The sequence below is a fragment of the Myxocyprinus asiaticus genome, chromosome 12, assembly GCF_019703515.2.
Source record: "Myxocyprinus asiaticus isolate MX2 ecotype Aquarium Trade chromosome 12, UBuf_Myxa_2, whole genome shotgun sequence".
In the NCBI taxonomy this organism is placed as follows: domain Eukaryota; kingdom Metazoa; phylum Chordata; class Actinopteri; order Cypriniformes; family Catostomidae; genus Myxocyprinus; species Myxocyprinus asiaticus.
In genome coordinates this window covers 31696480-31712603 of record NC_059355.1, presented here as the reverse complement: position 1 = coordinate 31712603, position 16124 = coordinate 31696480, and the positions used below count along the sequence as shown (strand labels likewise).

The following is a 16124-nucleotide window of genomic DNA, read 5'->3' as shown; positions in this document are numbered from 1 at the left end:
ACCTGAGCCCACATGTCCACGACGGCAGTCAATGAGCGGAGCCAATCGGTTCAGTAGGTCCTGGCCAACTAATGGTGGTTCCGTATTAATGGGACATATGTAAACAGGGTATGTTAGCATCATCCCTTGAAAGGTGTCAATCCAGGCCCGTTTTGTGATAGACGACCTATCTTGTGTGTAGCTTGTGACGCTTACGTTGCAGGTCTCTGTCTATAACGGTTTGCCAAGGGAGAGCTTTGCTCTAGCCACCTCTGCGAAGGTGTTGGAACCCATTAGACTATTTCGGAACCGGTGTCGAGTAGTGAGTGGGAGCTGAATGACCCATGTGTCAGGCGTTGCCCTTACGGTACAGATCGCCCAAGAAGGTCAGAAAAGGAGGGTGTGGCATGTTAGGAGTGACTGTTTTGGGGAGCAACTTGGACACTGTTCCCCTTTTCCCGACCTACAAAGTAAACTTTGGCGTTAACGGGAGGGGGTACATCGTCTAGTCATACAAACGGGGTTTCAGTGCCGTGTTCCTTTGAGGAGGTCGGCGGACCTGGTGAACAACGGAGCACGTCAAGCTTAGTTACTAACTCAGTCAAGCGTCTCCTAATATCCTCCATTTCCTCTCTCAAATCTTGTTCTCTGAGGGTATTTGAAACCTTACCTACCCACTCACCTTCTTGTTTGGGTTTTCGTTTGAAACACGCATTTCCTTTCGGCCAGCGAACGTTTTGTTGTTTAGGCCTGCCGTGACCCTGGGGGTGTGTCTGGTTACCACCCCCCTGGTTCTGTTGCTTACCCTGCTGGCGGGGTGATCGGCGCCTCTGGGGTCCGGTTCTAGCATTCACCTTAACGTGAGGCATTTTGTTGCCTTCAAGCGCTATGTCTGCATATGAGGCTTGGATCCCCAGGGCTCTGGCGTCGCCTTCGTGCCCTCGGGCAGGGCGCACGCGTGTCTCCCATGCCAGTTGCGCGTACTTTCTGATTTCCTGCATGGTGGGGTTGCCCATTCTGCAGTGCATTGTGACATCATATCGCACGCACTCGTGGAGGTTGTGAAGGAAAAGAGACTTGAAAGCTCGTTCCTCCTCCAGACCTGGCGCATTACTTCCTTGGAAGTACGTGGTTCTCAGGCGTCTATAATACTCACGCGGAGGCTCGTGCCTCTTCTGGGTGATGGCGAAAGCAGCTATGGTAGCGGAGGCTTCGTCGATATACAGCGAATACTCCTCGCGTAGGGCTTTACACAGAGCTGAGTAGCGGTTTTGTGTACCAGTCGGTAGCGTTTCCATGAACGCATGGACACTCCTTACCGTGGTCTTCCATATGAGCTTGAGTTTTTCACGTGATGAAGCGTAAGGCAAATCAATCAGGCAGTGCTCAATTTCCCTAAGATAATTGTCGATGTTTGAATCTCGATTATTTGGGTCAAAGCGTTCTATGTCCCCTGCGAGGGACTCAAGTTGTCGGATGCGCAAGCGCTGGTGTCGGTATGACCACGGGTCGTCTGAGTCATCCGAAACATCATAGTCACTCGGATCGCTATAGCGATGAGGACGACTTCTTCCCCTTCGTGGTGGGGAAGGAGTCCAGTCGACGCATGGGGGTGGACCCCGGGTTGCGTACAGCTCCCTGGCTAATGGGATCTTTGAGCCACTTACACCACTCTGGGCTTGAAAATAATTGTCCCCCCTTCGTGGTGTGGAATCAGTCGGTTTGAAACGCAAGGTGGCGTGACTGAAAACTGACTGGGGGGGGCAACTATAAGGAGGGGCGCCTGCATCCAACCAGCGGGCTGCTGGAGGATTTTGAAAGGTGTCTTGGAGGACGAAGTCAGAGACTGTACCACTAGGGGCAGCTCGGCTCCTAGCGTGTGTTCCTGGGTTTCTCAGGGGCACATTTCTACGCGTAGCGCTACAAAGGGAGCCCTCTTCTATGTCAGATGTCGTGCGGTGCATTTCAGCTGCACTTACCTGATCTGACTCTACTTTTAGCTGGGCAGCTTGAAGCTGCCTGTGCAGGGCTTCGTTTTCCTCCTGCATCCAGGCATTATCTTTCTGTGCCTGGACTTTCTCAGCTTGAGTGCACCTAATTTCTTGGTGCAGGCTGAGATTTTCCCTCTGCACCGCATGATAGCTGCTCTGCAGCTGTGCAAGCTGGGCCTGGTGCTCGGCCGTTTGCAGTTGGGTTTTGCGGTGATGAAGAAGGAACATTTGGCCCACAAGGTCCAGGATTGTGCGCATTGGCTTCCCGACCGGGTTGTTGACATAATCAACTAGTTCCTGCAATGCTTCATCACAACGACTAACATTGTAGCCGTTAAGGTTATCTCTCTCCTCTATGGAGAGACGAAGGACAGCAGCAACTACATCTTGCAGTGCTGGGTCGACTAACCTCTGTGGAGCTTCAGCTCCAGTCACGCAGGGCGATTGGTGACTCATTTTACTGGGGCCGTAAAAATTCTTGTGATAGTGGCTCTGACAGCTTGTTGTTTTACAGTTGATATAATGCTAACACGAAAGCACAGTTGAGAGGCTTCGACCTGTGGCTTACGGTCTACTGTTATGTAATGTGCAAATTTCACTGTGTTCTCTCTTTGGTGGATGTCAATGAAGTGACTTGGCACCTCTCTGTAACATTTAGATGAAAGCGTTAGGAGTTAAATAACAACAACAGCAGGTTTTAAGCAGACTATAGTAAATTTACCAACCCCTAATTCACTCTTAAGAGCACTTTCACACCACACTGGCTTATGTTTGGCAAGTTGTGAGAAGTAAATTGTCAAACAGAACCAAACTTTGAAGTAAGGATTTCAAGTTATTACTTTGGATTCTTATGCATACACACTGTGACAGAACTGGCACGTAGGATGCCTCACACGGGGCACCAATTATTATGTAGGGCTTTACTGGTTGTTTAGATCAGGGTTACTATCAGAAATAATTAATAATTATTTCTGTAGTTATTAATCAATATTTAAATTAATTAATTGGATCTAACTCATTAAAACCTCATATGGGACTCCAGTAAATGTAGTGTGCTACGTTTAGGAGCAAGTTTGGTTATTAGCAATAATTAATAATTATCAAAGATAATTATTAATTATTAAAATCAATAGAACATTGATGAGAATCAATGTTAGCTTTTTTTAATCCTTTAAATCAACAGTTATCAAAGATAATCGTTAATTGTTAACGTCGATGAAACATTAAAATTAACACTAGCTTATTGATCATTCAAATTCAATCAAAGATAATTATCAGTTATCAAAAATCAATAGAATATTAATAAGGATTAACATTGACGGGGCACCACCCTGGAATCAGGGACTAATAACCGAATATTAAAACAGTCTCAATATTAGATTGTTTTCTTAGGAAAATCGACATCCGAAGAATATCGATTTTCGGGAAAAAAACAATGAACGAAGGTTTGAATCCCAGCACTGACATCCCGTCAGCATGATACAGGTGTATGCAAAACAAACCAAAACACTTCTCTTTGTAATATAAACAAAGTTTATTTATGCAGTAATATCAATTAATAATTAATACAATGCAGTCAATAAACTTCCGATTTACAACTACAAACTAAACAGTGATATGATTAGATATGGAAATAAAAATAATTCTATAACACAAGGTGTGTGTGTGACAGTGTGTGTGTGTGTGTGTCAGTGTGGTTAGTGAGAGAGAGAGAGAGAGAGAGAGAGAGAGAGAGAGAGAGAGAGGATTAAGTGACAGCCCGAAAGCTGATTTCGCGATAGCTGGAGATAAAGCAGCCGTGTTCATCACTCAGAGACGCGGTTTTACGAGCGGGGCTCGTAAAAGTCCCTTGTTATTTGACTCTTTAATGGATGAACTCAGTTGCTGTCTCACCCGCGATGGCGAAAATGCACAACAGTCCAGTTTGGTTGGACTACAATACAGCAAAACAAATTCGTGATAATTAATACCCTGAGTATTAATAATTAGCGGACATGGCGGTCCGTAAACTGTACAAGCAAAAATCCTTGAAACACAAGAATAACACACTATAATATTCTATCTCTGCCCAGACGTAAACCTCTTACTTGAATCGCATGAGGACACAGGTAGAATGTGTTTTCCTCCGTCCTTTAACTTTGACCCGGTTTCTTGAGGCTCGTGTGATGACTAGAGCCGTTTCCTCGCGCTGTCGGCGGCCGGTACGGCTGTTGATTCTCAGAGGGCGGTACGGCTGTTGATTCTCGGCGGGCTGGCGGAGAACTCAGAAATGTCGACTTGATTGAAGATGGAAGAGAAATCTTTAATCTCTTCACTTCTGTAGGCCAACGGATGAAGATGCGAATTGCTCGGCGGTCTCCTTCGGATCCGTTAGAGTGTTTGGTTGAACACAGAGTAATCTCAACTCGTCCAGCGAGATGGAGATTGTATGGCTACAGTTTCAAGTCGGACATTACTTCCTTATGCCACGAGGTTACACCGGAGAGCAGCAAAAAGCTACGTCCGTATTCGGTGAACGAAGTAGCCGGAAGCAACTTTGGAAGCATTTTCAGAATTATTTGAAGTCCGGATGATGTCATGTTCGAGGGACATTCTGTTGTGTGCCTCATCCAATAGGAGTTGAGTGCTCGATCCTTTAGTGGGCAAGGCTTCATGGATCTGTAGTCTGTTTAGGACTCCCTTTGTTTGATTTTGGCGCGATTTTATCAGTAAGATTTATGACTTAGCAGGAGGGGGCTTGAGGAATGTTTTTTATGACTGTTAGGCCTGCCTTTGTCTTCTATCTGAATACATGAGGCCCAACACTGGCAATTTGGGCAGACGAGTGTATACAGGAATAACTGGATACAACACACAAGAACACACAAGAACTCAGAGATATTTGGTCAAATTTGCGACTATCTTCGTGCTCGTAGATACCAAAGAACCACTGATGCAATGACGTGACAAGCTGAAAAAGTTGCGGGTTCAGTATCTGAAGGTAAATCTCGCAGCTCGTCGAACGAAAAGGATAAATTCCAGTGGTACGATGCTGTCGACAATTAGGCATGTGAGAGGGCTGTGTGTCACCGCACCCCAGACTACTCAAAATAAGCCACAAAGAAACGTTACTTTGTACTCGTACTCGTACAATGATGGACTCCATTGTGCTGTGCAAGAGCGCTTTTCTTCCTCTTTTCTTCAAAACAAAAAGTCGCATCGTAATGACGTAAGCGTGCTCAGGCCCGGAACGTTAATTGCAATGTGAGTGCAGGCCAGTGGGGGAGGGGGGACAATCGTGCTTGGGCAGGGTACAAGGCAACCGGGCCTAGTGTGTATACGCCATTAGGCTAACATTCCGCCTAAAATCTCCTTTTGTGTTCCACAGTAGAAAGAAAGTCTTATGAGTTTGGAACAGCATAAAAGGGAGTAAATTATTTTTTGGTGAACTATCCTTGTAAGTATATGATAAAATCTTGACAGTCATTTGCAATGAGCAGTAAAAGGAAAAAGCAATGAGCGCAAAACCAAAAGTGCCTACAGTTGTCTTGGAAGGTGCCGTTTGAAGAGCCCTTCACTGTAATTTTCTGGTTAGTTGGTTAAGTGACAATCACAGATCTTTGAAAACCCTCGCTTAAAGGGCCACAGATTAAAACCAGATTTTGACACTGATAATGTATGACCTATCTATATCCTCCAATCTATATGACAGATAGAGAAGCTGTCATTAGATTGCTTTTCTCTTATATGTTATAATATGTTATTGGTTAGGGTCTAGAGTAAGGAGTAGTGATTAAAAATAGTGAATAAAAAATAAGTAGTGACAATATTAAATAGGTAACAAAGCGTACAAAATAAAAAGTGCTAATAACGTATAATTTGAAAAAGGTTCTAGAATAATAAGTAGTAAAATTATGAAATACTGTAGGTACAGTAAAGTATACAAAAGTAATACAGTATAATACTATAATGCGTTTTGTAGATGTAGACCAATCGGTGCCGATAATTGCTCTCTGGAACTATCAGTTATCTGAAAAAAACTATGCTGATAGTTGCAGATAGCTTTTTTTTTTATATTCCTGATTAAAAATCACTTGGGGATTTGCTGTATCTAAATTTTTCATCCCTGACAATATTCCATTCATCCATTTATTCATCACCACTTCAATCCAAATTTTCTTATTTTGATTGGATAATGAATTGTTCTAAATCGAAGCTTGAGCATGCAAAGAAAAATGCGACAATATGGAAATGTGCCCCGTCAGCACATACATCATGTCTCTAACTTTATATTTTGTGAATAATAATAAAAAATAAAAATAAAATAAAAACATTCTGGTGAAATGTATATTTAAATGCACAATTTGTAATTTGGTGAATATATAAAAAGCTTAAATTGGTAAATATTTAAAAACAGAGTGTTTTAATGAAGCCAAGTGTCTGTCATTTCACAAATAAGAGCCCCTTGTTTATTTTGGGCTTGTTTACAGTTAAAAGTCCCACATTCTGCGCCAAATCTTCTGTGTTTCTGGTTATTATTGGGATTTTGGTTGAACATTACACTGCATCTGGGATTTTATTAATTCCTATACCCTCTGTGTCTGTGCCCGCCATAGTAAGGAAAGACTACGAAATTTTATTTAACATTTTATAAATGGATTTTAAAAAACTATCGGCCAATTAATCAGTTATCTGCCTTTTACACCACCTTTGTTATTGATATCAGCAAAATCCAAGATCGGTCGACCTCTAGTGTTTTGTGAGTGTGCAGTAATTGAAAAAAAGAAAAATGACGTTTTCTTACAGTATTTGAGGAAACAAGCAGTTTAGAGTAACATTGTGTATAATGGTGGCTGATGCTATTGAAGTGCGGCAGTTTAGGTGTTTAGATCGTAAATTGAACATTCACAAGCCATCAAGTCATCAAGCCATCACAAGCCAGCAAAGTTATGGTATACTGTAAAAAATTATAATAATAATAATAATAATAATAATTCTTGGTTGTTTCTGACCATTAATCATTTATTCATGACTCAGGTATTTTTTAATGTGGCACAGGTGAAAATGGCTTTAGCAATTAAAGTGTTATTTACTCTATATTGGTGTGGTTTTCTCAGCACATTAAGAAAATCCTCACCTACAAAATACAGCATTCATCCCAAAGCTTAATTTATCTGTAAAAACTAAGTTTTAAGTTGCATTCTTGTTGTGATACCAAGCTATGAGTCCCACTATACATTTGAATTCAAAGAGCACACTGTGTCCTCATTGCAAAATCACTGATACTATTTTTGACTTATTTCCTCCTTGCTGATGTGGGCCTCATGCTGTTTATGAGGTAACCACGCTCTATGTGCAAGGCCCTGGTTTACTTTATCATTCTTCACCTATTGCATGCGAATCATGTTGACGGTAGCACCTAGAAGAGGCAGTGTAATGAGTAATTGACTCTTATTGCCAGGTTGTACTGAAGAGCCGGCATTGTGGTTTGGAATCAGCTAAATTCTACTATATTTACATTTAGAGGTCTCATGAGGGCCACGGCCTTCTTGTGCACTATTGGCCCTCTGTGCTGTGAGGTGTGATGTTCAATGAGAGGTTCCTTGAAATCAATGTTTGTGTCTACACAAATACTGTAAAAATAAGATACAAACATTTCTTTTTTAGTATGATTTTTTGGGGGGATTTTTTCTTTTCTGAAAAAAGAGTGGGATAATTACTCTCCTGGGAATATTAAATTCTCACCATGAAACTTGAAACCAGGTGTAGTTTAAACAGATATTTAGGTGCCTGTTCTGCTTTCATCCACTCTTTCATCATATGTTTTAAGAAGGTTTTTCTTAGATTCATTGATCCTGTGGGGTTTAGTCTTTTCATATGAAGTTAGGGTTACAACTACAAATGGTTTGTTGATTGCTGGTTTGCTGGTTTTGCTGATTGACTAGTCTTGTTTTGAAGATTTAATATTTAATTTAACCTCAAATAACCAGCTCACTTGAAGAGCTCATGGTCTTTACGGCACCTTAGCATTACAAAGTCGAGGTATTTGGCCTTTTTTCATCATGAACTAACTCCCCTGAGGAGAAACATGTAAGAGAGTATATTGAAAATTAGACAGCTGTGCTCTGCTTCCAGTTTATGATAACTTCATGACATATGCATCTTGACTTTTTAGAGAATTAATTGATCTCAGTTTGAACAGTACTTAAAATTCCCTTTGATACATTGAGAAAGATGAGTTGGCTGTGGAGTGCGTAAGTATAAATCTGACTTTCTAGAAACTGATGGACATTTTGAATGTATTTGTTAGAATTGGTAGACTGTAAGCTTAAGCATCACACAGAAAACACTTCATTACTCATCCAAATGGGAAACGATCAGTCTGAAAAACACATTATCAACAAAAGTAGCCAAAGACTTTATGCTGCGGATGCACTGTTCCTAAGTAACATCCTGTTTAAATGGCAACATTTTTATTTTGCATAATGTCCCATTGATTGATGGTGCCTATAGCTGCCTATTACCTGCGCATTGGTGTGCATGTAAATGCACTCTTTCGCGTTTCACTTTACATTTCAGTCAGACAGCTTTTTCCTGTCTAAGTCACCAGTTCTTGGCCACTTTAAGCTGCAATACGTCCCAGACCTTCAGCCATAGTCAAAGGTCTGGCTATGCGAGACTAATCATCAGGTTTCAAATCAAATCACTTTTATTGTCTTGATTTGTTACCTGATGATTAGTCTCGCATAGCCAGACCTTTGACCAATGCGCTGATAACTACCAAAAATCAGCTTATTCCAAAAATACGAAAACGCAAGAAAATCTTGATTACATTCGATTTCAAATCATTGGGTTATTCTCTGCTTTAGGCATCAAAATGTAAATAGGCATGCACACAACACTTGTGCACATTGGATAAGCTGATAAGAATGCAGGTAAAGGTGTTTACGTGCAACGAGAAATCAGGGCAATTGGCAAAAATCTACCTTAGGTTGTCTAGGAATTAAATGCATTCTGCTGGGTGGAAGCTCATGACTTTTTATCTTCCAAACTATACAGTCAGAAATCCCACATCTCCCAAAAAAATGTGCATCTCCTTCCTGACTTCCAATGTTTGTATGTTCACGTTAAGCAGTGATGGTATTCCATAGAAATTATAATATCTATTCCAGAGGTGCAAAGTAACGAATTACAACTACTCTCGTTATAGTACCTGAGTTAATTTTTCACATTTTCAACTTTTAAGTATAAATAAATAATAGTACTTTTTCTTTTACTTGAGTTGATTAAAAATGAAGTATTCAACTTGGCTACAGTTATTTTTCACCACAATTACAAAGTGCAAAAAAATACATAATATTTCTGAATTTCTGGGAAGAAAATTCCGCCGGTGTCTCTCTAGCTTCTCCAAGACGTTCTGCCCTGTCACTATACAAGAACGGTAATTCTGTGATTTTCTGCATATTTCATTTTATTCTGGAAAGAAGCCGTTCATTCAGGTACGAGGCAACCGTCTGAACACGTTTAAGAACACATTTGTTTTTAAGGTAGGCAATGTTTTAACTGTGTCAAATATTAACACAATGTAGTTTGACATATATGTGAGGATATCTTGTTTACTTGCTACTATATGTCTAAAACAAACTTTTTAAATACCTTAGAAAGATGCAATGCCAATAGCGTCGGAAATTAACGGGGACTCGGAGCAAAATTGGTACCGAAATTTACAAAAAATATCCCCGAAATTTAAAATATGGGGGCAAAAAATGCCAATACAACAAGTTCCCATGTTTTACACGTGTTCCCGCACAGAACGTTTCGTAAAGGTGTAAATCAAGTTGCAAGTGTAAGAAAGAAATATCAGCAGTACTTCAATGCTTTGTATAAGTGTAGGCTAATTCATGTGTTGTGAATCTGTAATTGCATATTAACACAAAGTAAATGTGGTCTGTATTCTTCTAACTTTCTTTTTTTCGTGCTTACACTTTTGACACTGTTTTTGCGCCTAAACATGGCCCAAAACATTGCAAACTTGCAATAAGCGATATGCAATCAAAGAAAAGGTGTCATGAACAGCAAAATGGATTGACCGCATGGAATCAGTCTGTATGTGTAAAATAAACTTCTGCAAGCGTGTAAATGACTTGTGTTTGTGGCATAAATATAAACACTGCTCCATCTTCCCTTTGTTGCCCTCACACTTTTGACACTAATTTCTCACTGAAAGGAGTTTTGCAAGCATGAGGGGGAAGGCGGGTCTACCTGCTTCTAGTAACCAATCACATGAGGTTTTCCTTGACCAGTTTACTCTGACCTGATTGGTTTAATACCGTGACAGACAGCTGCTTCTTCATATGGCTCAGTGTAACATTCATTTTGGCTGGCAAATAGCGCTGAGTTTTGTAAATAAGGCACAATCTATAATACATTCTTTTTACAATACATAATTTACATAGAAAGGAGGCATGTTTGCGGCTGCACACTTTTATAGCGATACATCCCTATAGCGAATTTCTGCATGTGCCACCAAAACGTTGACTTGATTTACATTTGACATTGCTAAATTGACAAAGAAGCAACATGGAAATAAACTATAGCAAGTAGAGTGTAACACATGAACAGTATGAGATGGCAGTTGACATTTGGGTGTACTATTGAAATTCTGTAAGTTGTACATCTTTGTAGACTCAAAAAGTGAAAAGTCCGCACTTAAGTGAGAACAGAATGACAAAAATGTATTCATGATGCAGGCAAACAGTCTCTGCAGTGACGTCTTCATCATGAGGCAGCCCTGAAAAGAAGGACTAATTTAATATTTCATCATAGCAGTATTTCAGCTACTTTGCTTATAATTGAATTTTTGGTGGTTTATTATGAATAGGACATACTGTAATGGTTTGTGCTTAAATAACATGTGCTAAAGTAGCACAACTCTTTGGTGAATCTGCCCCAACCTTATTATGGAAGTCCTATACTTTGTCTTCTCAATTTATTTGAATAGGCTGTGACAGCTTCATAATACCAATAGCAAACACGCACACTCACTTGCACCATTGGTTTTAGAGACAAGATCTCTTACTACTTTCCCTGTTGTGCCCCATTTGCCTGTGTCCTCTTCAATCATTTTCATCTGCCTCCTTGCAAAATCACTCAGTGTGAACACCATGAATGGCCTCACAGGGCTGGTACCAATTTTGAACACAACAGGCTCTTTAATCATATATTATGCTGTAAATGCGTAAAGAACATGTGGATGCCTCAGAGGCAACGGTCCAGTATTTCCATATGTTTACTAGTCTCACTGTGACCTAGAAAATGTACTTTGTTCACTGTCTGTCTAGAATGTTTTAGCATTAGGGTCAAAAACAGAAGAACAAAAGCAACCGCATATGTCTGTGCAATATGGCAATACTTGAGGGACCATTTGAAATGCCTCTGAGTGTAATAAATTCTCTCTTGATTTCTGTATATTGAGTCAAAATATGGAGTTTGGGTACAATTCTATTGGTGTAATTCTAAATTCCATTTTTCCTCTAATTTGATTGGATGAGCAGCATTCCAAGTGTCCTAATTTTCATATAACAGCACTGGGACTTTTCACTGTTTGTATCCCACACTTGCCTGTGTTTGTGGCACTGTAGACAGGCTGGGCTGTCCATCTGTGTGTTGCTCGGCAACACTCAGTGGTTGATCCTGCTTGGCAATATAGACAAAATAGGAATATTTTGTCTAAAATGCATATCACAACAGATGCATAGACCAGATCCTTTTGCAATTTTGCTCAAAAAGAAACTTTGGCCAAATCATAGCTGTACTATTCTGTATATGATATAAACTGATAAGTTTCATCCATCATCAAATATACACCCAGAATTAGCTTGAACCCTCAAACATGCAGTTATTTGTTCAATTTTATTTCCATATTGAAATCATTCTCAAATATTCAGTGTGTTACATGAAAATGGTTCATTATTTGTTAGACCCCATTTACAGAGGTCAGTTCTTTTACAGAGCGGCCTTCCTAATTCCTTTTGTCTATTATCCTACAAGTAACGCCAAGTTTATACTTTAAAACAGCCTGAATATTGTACATTTTTTGCAGAGGCATTAACTGATGATCTCTCAAAAGATCTTTCTGAAACAGACTGTTAACATAGTTTTAAAAAGTGTTTGGAACTTAGGAATGTGACTTTGGGAAATGCTGGCAGAATAACACACCAAAGAATCAACTCCCGACCGCGCTGTAACCCCAGTATGCACTGCAGAGAGTAATTGAGGGTCCTTGTAACCCAGGTCATGACTGCTCTTTCCCGTATGTGGTTCACACTCTGCTTGGGAGTTCACACATAGGTTTGCAGAGTCACACGTGTTAACCAAACAGGGTTGTCCCTGGAGAGTTAAAAGCACATTTATAAGAGACCAGACTGATCTCAGAGACACCATATAAATGGAAGAACTGAGTTCTCATAGCTTTCGAAGCCAAATTAGTCAAGAGGTTTTCAATGATTGTCATTCAATCTTGTTCTTACTTAATGCACCAAACCTTTAGCTTCTGATATAATATATACTCAAATATACTGTATACACACACACACACACACACACACACACACACACACATATATATATACAATATAAGCTACACTTAAAATTTGGATAAATTCCATTGCATTACACCAAAATAAACTGACTTTTTACATCCCAAAATTACCTTGGGACTAGTAAAAAGATTTAAAATCTTTGCTAAAGAGAGAAAAGTAAAGTTAGTTCTGAAAAGGTCTCACATAATTTGTTTACAGATGCAACTAAATATTTTGTTAACTAATGCATTGAAATTCATACATTTTAAGTTTGACTTAAGTGTGGCCCTTTTTGAGGCCACTCTGTAACATACATAAATTACAAATGCTTAGTCGGCCCATGAGCTGAATCATTATGCTAAAGGAACGTTAAACTTTATTATCATATATTATTTCCATAGTGAATGTTCAAAGAGGGTGTTGTATTTTGAGTCTGTGAAGCCTTTGGTGGTCTTAAAGACTCCTTTCAACAGCACAATCCTAAATTAGACAATATGCCTGATCTCTCCATGTTCGTATAGAGGACACTCCAACTCTAGTGCTGTGAGGACAGTTTTATTTGGCTGGTGATGAAGACTTTTCCTGGCTTCTCAAAGCATCCAGCAGAGATCCAAAGTTACTTTTGTTCCAGCTTTAAAGTCTTGAAGCTGGACTTATATAATTGTGCAAAGTATTGTTTAGTTCAAAACAGGATTTATTCTAGTGCCCAGTGAAGGTTTTCATGGTCACTGAAAACATAAAAATGTAATAGTTCACCCAAAAATAAAAAAGTAAAAACTTATGTCATTACTTACTCACCCTCATGTCATTACAAACCTGTATGACTCATTCTTTTGTGAAGACAAAAGGAGAATTTTTGTAGAATATCCTGGCCACTCTTTTCAATATAATGAAAGTGAATGGGGACTGAAACTGTCACATTTCAAAATGAAAAAAGAACCATAAAAGTGGTCCATGTGACTCATGTGCTCTATAGGCCTTTATCACACTTCTGCGTTCGCAGAGCGGCAGCTTCGCTTAGTAGCGTAAAACAACTTCCATTGTTTTACGAACTTGTCCATTCCTTTTCGGTGACAGTGCTCACAGCTCGGAATAACTATGGACTATGTCAGACACATAGTCCATTGTCCAACATATATGTATGTTGTGTAATAATCAGCCAGTTTTTCTACTGTAGCTCACAGTCTAATCGGTTGTGGAGGGAGTGACATTTTGACTGGACAGGCCATTCTTACTGGCACTAACACACATTCTGAAGTAATGTCTCATGACACAGTCAGACACCCACATCCCCTGCTTTTTTTTTATCACATTTTTTTTTTTTCTGAGTGCTCATTGCTAATATTCCCATGCATTTTTAAACATACAAAGCAATGCAATGTTTTTTGGTTTGTATTTACAATTAAATGTATTTTTGTGGATCTCAAAATGTAGATACAGAGCAGTTCTGCAACATTTGAACAAAACATCATATTACACTGCAGTCAGTGTATTTGTCTTGTTTTCCCAAAAAAAAAAAAAAAAAAAAAAACAATATATATATATATATATATATATATATATATATATATATATATATATATATATATATATATATTACGTAAAACAAGATAAATTCGCCCAACTGAATTTGGTCAAATTTAGCAAAAAATATATAAATGCAATGACAATGGAACATACAGTGAAATACACTTTTATAGTTTTAATATTTTTTAAAGCCATTTTTGTTTCTCAGTTGAATGTGTCATGTTTTATGGATGTTAAAGATATTGCATATAATATTTGACATATCATATATAAGATTTTTCTATGGAAAACCAGAAAAAGATAATTAGAATATGATTTTTGCAGTGTTACACAAGTCAATGGATTTGCACATGAATGAATGTAAACAAATGTTAGGATTGAAGGAACTTGTTTTGTTAGCTAATTTTAATGTTTGTAACTATGTGTTTGTTCAAAATGAAATGAAAAAAGCAGACTTTCACAAACAGCTCTGTTGATGGGCATTCCTTGAAGTAAATCCAGAGAGCATTCATTTTCTCTTTGAACTAAGAGACTTTTTTTTCCAGCTCTAACCACAATGTCTTGTGAAGTTTTCCCAACAGTTTGTTCTACTGTTCACATGTCAGTATAATGAACATATGGAAATTCCATTATCCTCTGCAGGCAATTATTGCATCTTTATTGACCAAATTAAAACCATGCTCTCAATAAAAAATAAAAAAAACAACCTGTTGTGTTTCCCTATTAAACTTGTCATGGCTTGGCGTGTGACAGGAGAATGAAAATTGAATGAAAGGATGAAGACCAGCCATTGAAAAGCAGTTCTCATACTAGCAAATATATGGAATATGAGATGAATATGAGATTATTAGCTTCTTGCATTTTGAAGTAAGACACTCATTTTTAAGGTGGGGGTGGTAGATGTAATTTGGGAAGAATGAGCATGTGCTGTAAAGCCCAGCTATGTTTCCATCCAAGTTGTGAATTTACTTCATGCAAAAACAAAATCATAATTTTGCAAAAACAATGTGCGAATATTGTGACTGTTAGCTCAAAACTTAGCTTGTAGTTTATTATAGTTTTACCCCTGCCAGTATGCCCTTGAGTCTGCTGATATCCTGCCTGCTCCAGGGGTGCTGGAGTATGCTTTTTTCTCGAAGTTTAGAGGAATTCCTAGGTATCCTTGTTGAAATAAAGGCTTACATTTTTTTTTACCCTAATTCTGTGTCTCATTCTTTAGGTATGAACGTCTCGTCTCCATCTGAGATGAAGCAGCTTTGGAAGATGATCTTTCCGCTCCTTATCCTCCTTTACTTAATAGAAGCTGTCAAGTCTCAAGTAAATCCAGGTATATACATTGTTTCTTTGATCAAATGAGATAAAAATAACATATTCATGTAAAGAATAATTGTGATACACAATTACTCAAGCTGTAACTAATGCAGGCCGACTACTTAGTAGTAAAATTTACTTCCATGCTTTAAGAGCCCTTCAAAACAATTGGTCACTGATAAAGCATCCCTGCTGAAAATACAAACCGCATAGCTGGTCACCAGCATATGTTATGTAACATCAAGATCAGCACCAAACCAGCACTAACCAACATAAACCAGCCTAGACCAGCATGGGATTTGCAAGCTGGTTAAACTGGTCTTTTCAGCAGGGATCTACTATACTGTAATTAAATACTTGTGGTTTATATGTTGCTCGCAAAATTTTTTATTTAATCAGAATAAGTGGCTACTTCCGAACTGCTGTTAAAGGGATAGTTCACCCAAAAATGAAAATTCTCTCATCATTTACTCACCCTCATGCCATCCCAGATGTGTATTTTTTTAGAAGAATGTTTCAGCTCTATATGTCCATACAATGCAAGTGAATGGTGACCATAACTTTGAAGCTATGAAACTATGCACTAAATTAATCCATACGACTCTAGCGGTTTAATCCATGTCTTCAGAAGTGATCTAATGGGTTTCACATAAGAACAGACCAAAATATAACTCCTCCTTCACGGTACATCTTGCCATTGCAGTGTCTAGGCACAATCATGATTTCAATCTTGATTACACTTTGTAGTGCTTGACGC

General features: G+C 38.9%; 1 protein-coding gene across 4 annotated transcripts in view; it reads left to right on the top strand.

Moving 5' to 3' along the window:
* Positions 1–16124, top strand: part of LOC127449450 (discoidin domain-containing receptor 2-like) — a 59134-nt gene that overhangs the window by 12974 nt on the left and 30036 nt on the right. For all 4 annotated transcript variants that reach the window (XM_051712870.1, XM_051712868.1, XM_051712869.1 and 1 more), the window contains exon 2: positions 15276–15383. In XM_051712870.1, coding sequence (XP_051568830.1) covers positions 15278–15383 — 106 coding nt within the window. In that variant the 5' untranslated portion in view covers positions 15276–15277. The remainder of the gene's footprint in view (positions 1–15275; positions 15384–16124) is intronic.